Source organism: Carlito syrichta, unplaced genomic scaffold (assembly GCF_000164805.1).
Source record: "Carlito syrichta isolate Samal-C Ts95f unplaced genomic scaffold, Tarsius_syrichta-2.0.1 Scaffold304598, whole genome shotgun sequence".
Taxonomy (NCBI): domain Eukaryota; kingdom Metazoa; phylum Chordata; class Mammalia; order Primates; family Tarsiidae; genus Carlito; species Carlito syrichta.
Genome location: NW_007248694.1, coordinates 293,425 through 302,027, shown reverse-complemented (window position 1 = coordinate 302,027; position 8,603 = coordinate 293,425). Strand labels below are relative to the sequence as shown.

The window sequence follows — 8,603 nt, the reverse complement described above, 5'->3', positions numbered from 1 at the left end:
CCCGGCTAATTTTTGATTTGTTGTAGAGATGAGGTCTCGCCAAATTGCCCAGGCGGGTCTCGAACCCGCGGGCTCAGGCAATCCACTCACCCAAGTGCTGGGATTATAGGCTGAGCCACTAAGGCCGGCCAAAAACTAGAAAATATTTATTTAAAAATAAAAACACTGCAAATTCTAACACCTGGAGATCAACTTTTAAATTTGCATTTCACTCTATTTATTTTACATAGCTGAATCTATACCACAAATAAAACTGTATTCCCACATGGAACATTTTAAATCCACCTGAGAAAAGTAAAGCTGGATCTCTATTACTCTCCTTTAACAAAAATATACCCTATATAGATAAAAGGTTTTATTATAAAAAGAGAAGAAAACATGGAAATAATAGAAGGAATTAAGAAAAACTGAAAATTAACTCTGGATTGGGCTTGGTGGCTCAGCCTGTAATCCCAGCACTTTGGGGGGGCCAAGGTGAGTGAATTAACTGAGCCGATGGGTTCAAGACCAGCCTGGGGAACTTGGCGAGACCTCGTCTCTATGATAAATCAAAAATTAGCCGGGCATGGTAGCACACTCCTGTAGTTTCAGCTATTTGGAAGGCTGAGGCAGAAGGATTGCTGGAGCCCAGCAGGTCAATGCTGGGATGGCCATGAATGTGCAACAGCACTCCAGCCTGGGCGATGGAATGAGACTCTAACTCAAATAAATAAATAAATAAAATAACAGTACACTGGGACTAAGAAACGTTTCTTAAATTTAAATGACAAACTAGAGAAATTGTTTGCATAGTTATAATAAAAGGTTACTACAGTATAAGTAACCTGTCGCCCAGGTTAGAGTGTAGTGGCAAGCTCCCGGCCACCGTAGCCTCAACCTGCTGGGAGCTGGCAATTCTTCCACCTCAGTCTCCAAGTAGTCAGAACTACAGGCACATGCTACCACACTCAACTAATTTTTTGATTTATTCTAAAGACGAGGTCTCATCATGTTGCCCTGGATGGTCTCAAACCCACGCGGGCTCAGGCAATTCTCTCGTCTTGGCCTCCCAAAGTGCTGGGATTATAGGCTTGAGCCACCGTGCCAGGCCTACTACAGTATTTTTCAAGCTCTTACAAACAAAAATAAACACTCTTGGGGTAGGAAATCAAAGGACTTAAAACAGAAAATGCACAAAAACCCACAAATTAACATTAAACATAGTAAAAAAAAATTGTCAGGCACAGTTGCTCATGCCTGTGATCCCAGCATTTTGGGAGGCTGAAGCAAGTCAACTGCTTGAACCCAGGAGTGTGAGACTAGCCTGGGCAGCATAGTGAAACCTTGTATCTAAAAAAATAAATAAAAGCCGGGCTCGGTGGCTCAGCCTGTAATCCCGCACTTTGGGAGGCTGAGGTGAGTGGACTGCCTGAGCCCGCAGGTTTGAGACCCACCTCGGCAATTGGCAAGACCTCATCTCTACAATACATCAAAAAAATTAGCCGGGTGTGGTTAGTGTGCGCCTGTAGTTCCGGCTACTTGGAAGGCTGAGGCGGAAGGATCGCCGGAGCCCAGCAAGGCAAGGCTGCAGTGGCCAGGAGCGTGACACTGCACTCCAGTCTGGGCGACAGAGTGAGACTCCAACTCAAAAAAAAAAAAAAAGCTTAAGGCTGGGCGTGGTGGCTCGCACCTATAATCCCAGTACTTTGTGAGGCCAAGGTGAAAGGATTGCCTGAGCCCAGTTTCAAGACTAGCCTGGGTAACTAGGCAAGACCTCATCTCTACAATATATCAAAAAATTAGCTGGGTATGGTGGTGTGTGACTGTAGTTCCAGCTACTTGGAATACTGAGGTGGAAGGATAGCCTGAGCCCAGCAGGTTGAGGCTGCGGTGGGTGTGAGTGTGCCACTGCACTCCATCCTGGGCGACAGAGTGAAACTCCAACTCAGAAAAAAAAAATTTTTTTTAAATGCAAAATGTAGCCAGGCTCCGTGTCTCAGCCTGTAATTCCGCGCCTTGGGAGGCTGAGGTGAGTAGATTGCCTGAGCCCGCGGGTTCGAGACCCGCCTGGGCAACTTGGTGAGATCCCATCTCTACAATAAATAAAAAAATTAGCCAGGTGTGGTAGCTCGCGCCTGTAGTTCCAGCTACTTGGAAGGCTGAGGCGGAAGGATCGCCGGAGTCCAGCAGGTCGAGGCTGCGGTGGCCGGGAGCAGACACCGCACTCCAGTCTGGGCAACTGAGACTCCAACTCAAAAAAAAAAAAAAAAAATTCTAAATGTATATTTCCCCCCAGAAAACATGCTTTTAGGAATTTATCTTAAGAAGATTATTTTATATAATTAATTAATTTTTTGAGTTATAGCCTCACTCTGTCCCCCAGGCAGGAGTGTAGTGGCACATTCATGGCTACCACAGCCTTGACCTGCTGGATTCAGGCAATCCTTCTGCCTGAGCTGGAACCACAGGTGCACACCACCACATCTGGTTAATTTTTTTTATTCATTGTAGAGATGAGGTCTCACCAAGTTGCCCAGGTTGGTCTCGAACCTCTGGGATCAGGCAATCCTCTTGCCTCTGCCTCCCAAAGTGCTGGGATTACAGGCATAAACCACCACGCCTGGCTAAGATTATTTTATAATCAAAAAGGGATATACTAAAAGATATGCACTGGGACACTGTCTATAATAGTAAATAGTTGGAAACAAAGCTAAATGTTCCCTGATTGGTCTACTGTTGGCTAAGTAATGATGTTTCCTTAGGATGGAATAGACAGTCATTAAAAACGATGGATGTAAATCTTTACTCAATAAAATTAAAAAATCAGTTCCTTGCCAGGCATGGTGATACAAGTTGTAGTCCCAGCTACTTAGAAGGCTGAGATGGGTGGACTGCTTGAGCCCAGGAGTTAGTTCAAGGTCAGCCTGTGCAACAGAGTGAGACCCCATCTTTATTATATTAAAAATAGGCCAGGAGTGGTGGCTCACACCTGTAGTCCCAACACTTTCAGAGGTCAAGAGGAGGGTAGTACTTGAGCCCAGGAGTTGGAGACCCACCTGGATAACACAGCCAAGATTCTCTCTCCTCAAAGAATTAAAAAAAAAAAAGGCTGAGTGCAGTGGCAAGTGCCCATAGTCCCAGCAACTTGAGAGGCTAAGACTAAGAGGCTAAGATCACTTGAGAGTAGGTGTATGAGGTTGCAGTGAGCCATGATCATGCTACTGCACTCCAGGCTGGGTGACACAACAAGATTTGTTTTTGAAAAATAAAATAAAATAATTTTACAAAATAATTTTGAGTAAATAGAGCAAATTACCTACCTACAAAATTATCATATCATCCCTTTTATAGTAAAAACGTATGCATGTATCCCTATGTACAGATATGCAGAGAGAGAAAGATGCCCGAAAGGGTATTCACCAAAATATGCTATAACAGCAGTTATCTTTGGGACATGGGATTTCAGGTGGTTTTGAAATGTTTCAGAAGTAAGCATGGTGTATTCTGTATGAGCATGTAGTATTAGGTATCTGTAGTATCTCTATTCACATGATGGCAAGGACTGTATCCTTTTCATTCTTTCCTGGAACCAAGCACAAACTGGGTCAGAATTGGTACACCAATAATAATTATCCCCTATTTTTCTGGGAAGCAAAAAATAAAAATGGATAACTACCAAGTTATTTCTCTACAGATAACTTGTGGTTTTTGAGTGAAAATTTTTATCCAAATTTACTTTCTTTTTCTTTTTTTTTGGAGTTGGAGCCTCACTCTTGTCACCCAGGCTAGAGTGCAGTGGCACACTCACAACCACCACAGCCTTGACCTGCTGGGCTTAGGCAGTCCTTCCACCTCAGCCTTCCAAGTAGCTGGAACTACAGACGTACGCCACCATGTCCGGCAAATTTTTTAAGACTGTTTTGCAGAAATGAGGTCTCACCAAATTGTCCAGGCTGGTCTCAAACCCCCAGGCTCAGGAAATCCTCTCGCCTCAGCTTCCCAAAGTGCTGGAATTACAGGTTGAGCCACTGTGCCCGGCCTATCCAGATTTTCTATAATAAATGTATTAAAAACAACAACAAAAAATCAAGAGGCCTTCTGCCCAGTTAAAAATAAAAAGGATAAGTTGGGTGCAGTGGCTCATGCCTGTAATCCCAGCACTTTGGGAGGAGGAGATGAGACGATTGCCTGAGCCCAGGGGTTCAACACTAGCCTGGACAACTTGGTGAGACCTTTTCTCTACAGCAAATAAAAAAATTAGCCAGGCACGGTGGTGCACACCTGTGGTTCCAGCTATTTGGAAGGCTAAGGTGGAAGGATTGCCTGAACCCAGCAGGTTGAGCATGTGGTGGCCGTGAGCATGCCACTGCACTCCAGCCTGGGCAACAGTGAGACTCCAACTCAAAATAAAATAAAATAAAATAAAATAAAAAAGATAGGTTGGGTGCGGTGGCTCAAATCTGTAATCCCAGCACTTTGGGAGGCTGAGGCAAGACAACTGCCTGACCTCAGGGTTCAAGACCAGCCTGGGCATTGTAGCGAGCGCCTGTAGTTTCAGCTACATGGAAGGCTGAGGCGAAAGGATCTCCTGAGCCTAGCAGGTCGAGGATGTGGTGGCTATGAGCAGTTTGTCACTGCACTCCAGCCTGGGTGACAGAGTGAGACTACTACTCAAAAAGAAAAAAAAAAAAGGATACAAAATATATATATTCTTTCAGTCTACTTGCTCCATGTCTATATACCTGAACGTTTCATTTACAGACACGCATATACATGTGGCTTTGTAAAAAATGGGTCAGGCCAGGCTCGGTGGCTCAGCCTGTAATCCCGAGCCTTTGGGAGGCTGAGGTGAGTGGATTGCCTGAGCCCGTGGGTTTGAGACCCGCCTGGGCAGCGAGACCTCATCTCTACAATAAATCAAAAAATCAGCCGGGTGTGGTAGCGCATGCCTGTAATTCTGGCTACTTGGAAGGCTGAGGCAGAAGGATCGCCGGAGCCCAGCAGGTCGAGGCTGCGGTGGCCGGAAGCGGCCACTGCACTCCAGTCTGGGTGACAGAGTGAGACTCCAACTCAAAAAAAAAAAAAAAAAAAAAAAGAGGCTGAGCCTGCATACTATCTAACACACTCTTTCCTCTCAACGATTTATAGTAAACACTTCTTTGTGACAATACATGTTTGTATGTCATTTGCAGTATTTTATAAATATATCATGGCTTGTTTAATAATCCCTTGTTGCTAGCATTTTGAGATTGTTATCCTTTCTTTCTTTCCCTTTTCCCTTCCTTTCTTTTCCTTTCCTTTCCTCCCTCCCTTCCTTCCTTCTGAACCAGAGGTGCATACCATCACACCCAGCTATTTTTTTTATTTTATTGTAGAGACCAGGTCTTACCAATTTGCCAGGCTGGTCTTGAACCCCTGGACTCAGGCAATCCTCTCACCTTAGCCTCCCAAAGTGCTGAAATTACAGGCATGAGCCCCTGTGCCTGGCCAAGATAAAAATTTTTGTTGTCAAAAAATTTCTGGCTGGGCACGGTGGTTCACGCCTATAATCCCAGTACTTTGGGAAGCTGAAGTGAGAGGATTGCCTGAGCCCAGGGGTTTGAGACCAGCCTGGGCAACTTGGTGAGACCTCATCTCTACAATAAATCAAAAAATTAGCTGGGCGTGGTGGCATGCCCCTGTAGCTCCAACTACTTGGAAGGCTAAGGCTGAAGGATCGCCTGAGCCCAGTAGGTCGAGGCTGCAGTGGCTGTGAATGTGTCACTGCACTCTAGCCTTTGCAACAGAGTGAAACTCCAAATAAAAAAAAAAACCCACATAACTTTGACATAATCAAATCTATTAACTTTTCATTTTAGGGTATCTGCCTTTGATGTCTTGTTTATGTATTATTTTTATGTTAAGAAAAACTTTTGCCGGGCTCGGTGGCTCAGCCTGTAATCCCGTGCTTTGGGAGGCTGAGGTGACTGAATTGCCTGAGCCCGCAGGTTTGAGACCCACCTGGGCAACTTGGCGAGACCTCATCTCTACAATAAATCAAAAAACTAGCCAGGCATGGTAGCGCACGCCTGTAGTTCCAGCAACTTGGAAGGCTGAAGTGGCCGGAAGCGGCCACTGCACTCCAGTCTGGGCAACAGATTGAGACTCTAACTCAAAAAAAAAAAGAAAAACTTTTAAAAAGCTAAAGAAGTTCAGCATCTCCAAAGTCCCAAAGTAACCCCTGTGATTCAAAATCAGCCACTTACATCTGTGTCAACCCACTGGCGAACATCCATGGGTGCAGTTGTCATGTCATCTATTTTGTAAACAATGTTGGTTGGAGCCTTCTCTGTATGTCTGATTATCCCCACAATAGTGACCTAGGTTAGAAAAAAAAGAGTCTGGTTTTCCTGAAAATCAAGGTGACTTTTATGTACCTTTAAATGAAGTACAAGTCTTATGTCATTTCTCACATGATGAAATGACTCACAAATTCTTTGACATACCTGTGAAATCTCAACATTCCCAATTCTGAACACTTCATCAACCAGAGTGGCAGAAAGCAGCTGAGATATGGTACAGGGTACAATGTGCTGGGCTCGGGCTCTCTGCAAGGAAAAACATTTGCACAATTCAATTAAAAAAGTAATAACTACCACTCATTTAAATATCTGCCATGTCAAGCACTTTAAACATATTAGAACATTAAATTTTCAAAACAAGTCTTATTATCCTTGCTTCACAGAGCTGGAAACCAAGGTCATAGAGCTAAGAAATATCAGTTTTAGAGTTCAAACCTGGATTTGTTTAACTCCAAAGCTCCTGTGGAATAGGTAAGTTCGTGTTGCACTGAGAATTAACTCACATGAGCAGCCCAGAGTGGGGACAGACCCTTAAGAGAAAACCACAGCGTCAGGGTGAAGGAAGGCTGGTGCTATAGTTCAGGCCCGGATGGGATGGGATAGTAGTGGGAAATGGTTTGAGAAATGGCCAGTGTAGACAGGACTTTGCAGTTGCTGTAGGTCTCGTGATAAACTATAACAAAAAGGTAGGAATATAGTTTCCTTTAAGACAGATGTTTGACAATCAGATGGTGCTCCTGAAGAAAATGGGATAAGAGCTTGGCCACATTGGACATGTTAAAAGAAGGATGAGGTGGGCGGAAGAGAGTTTACTAAGGACACTCAAATCACATCCCAAAGCAGCCAGACAACAGTGTAAGTTCTTACTTTGCCCATCAGTGGCAAGGGGTACTCTGAGTGACATAAGATGAAACCTGTGACCCTCCGTCTCACCTAGTGCTGTTCATATCACAAGGTAGTTCTGAGAATTGATAAATACATGGGACAGTATTGGTCTTCAACACACTCCTAACCTGAGGGAGGTACAAAGGTAAACAACAAACCAATAATGGTACACCACAGAATGAAATACGCTGTGTGGGATTTCAGAGACTGATTTTTTTTTTTTTGAGTAAGAGTCTCACTTTGTCAGTCTTCTAAATAGCTGGAACTATGGGTGTGTGCCATTACGCCTAGCTAATTTTTTTTTTTTGAGTTGGAATTTCTGCTTCCCAGGCTTGAGTGCAGTGGCACACTCACAGCCACCCCAGTGTCAACCTGGTGGCTCAGGTGATCCTTCTGCCTCAGGCTTCCAAGAAGCTGGAACTACAGACATGTGCTACCATGGCTGGCTAATTTTTTTTATTTATTGTAGAGATGAGGTCTCGCCAAGTTGCCTGGGCTGGTCTTAAACCCATGGGCTCAGGCAATCCACTCACCTTGGCCTCAAAAAGTGCTGGGATTACAGGTTGAGCCACTGAATTTGGCCCCGTTTTTTGGACTTACAGAGACAAGGTCTCGCCAAGTTGCCCAGGTTGGGCTTGAACCCCTGGACTCATGCAATCCTCTCTCCTTGGCCCCCCAAAGTGCTAGGATTACAGGTGTGAGTCACCGTGCCCAGCTTGATTTCAGAAATATTAAGGAACACAGGGAGCCTTTGAGCTAAACTTTGAAGCACAAGAATTCAACAGTGAAAAAATAGCAAGTAACAAGGTAGGAGCAAATACACCCTCCCACAGTCTCTCAGAGGGAATATGTACAAGGTAGAAAAAGCAGAGCAGATGAGTGTTCTTCCTGTCAGAGATCACAGGAAGTGACTTATACCTATTCTACATGTAAAAGCATAACACAGGGAACTCTTGACCTTCATGGATTTATCAGCTGCAACTCCGGCCTGAAGATCCATGATACTGACAATACTTTACTTTGCAGAAGCATAATCTTGAATGGTGAATATTGCCAGGACAGTATAAAGTAAGCTTGGCCAGTCACTGGCACATGTCACCAAAACAGCAGAGTTTTGGGGTTTAAAGTGCAGTTCTGCCCTCAGGAGCATTTCTATACTCATCTGTACCTCAGTTTCCTTATCTGCAAAACTAAGATTGATAAAATTACAAAAACCACAGGGCAAATTACTTAGACTACATGGCACATACCAAGCACTCAGTAATAAATGTCAGCAATTATTGTTAGCTTTTGCTCCTCATTCTTTATATTTGCAATAGGTTTTTTGTTTTTTAGTTGGAGTCTCACTGTCAGCCAGACTGGAATGCAGTGGAATGCTCACCGACACTGTAGCCTTGA

General features: G+C 44.2%; 1 protein-coding gene across 1 annotated transcript in view; it reads right to left on the bottom strand.

Moving 5' to 3' along the window:
- The window catches only part of RPA2 (replication protein A2), a 19,715-nt gene extending 13,155 nt beyond the window's left edge, over nucleotides 1-6,560 (bottom strand). Inside the window, exons 1-2 of the mRNA XM_008060325.1 lie at nucleotides 6,465-6,560; nucleotides 6,225-6,338 (exon numbers count right to left, since the gene is read on the bottom strand). Of these exons, the coding sequence (XP_008058516.1) occupies nucleotides 6,225-6,269 (45 nt within the window). The 5' untranslated portion in view covers nucleotides 6,270-6,338; nucleotides 6,465-6,560. The remainder of the gene's footprint in view (nucleotides 1-6,224; nucleotides 6,339-6,464) is intronic.
- Between the last annotated feature and the right edge of the window lie 2,043 nt (nucleotides 6,561-8,603).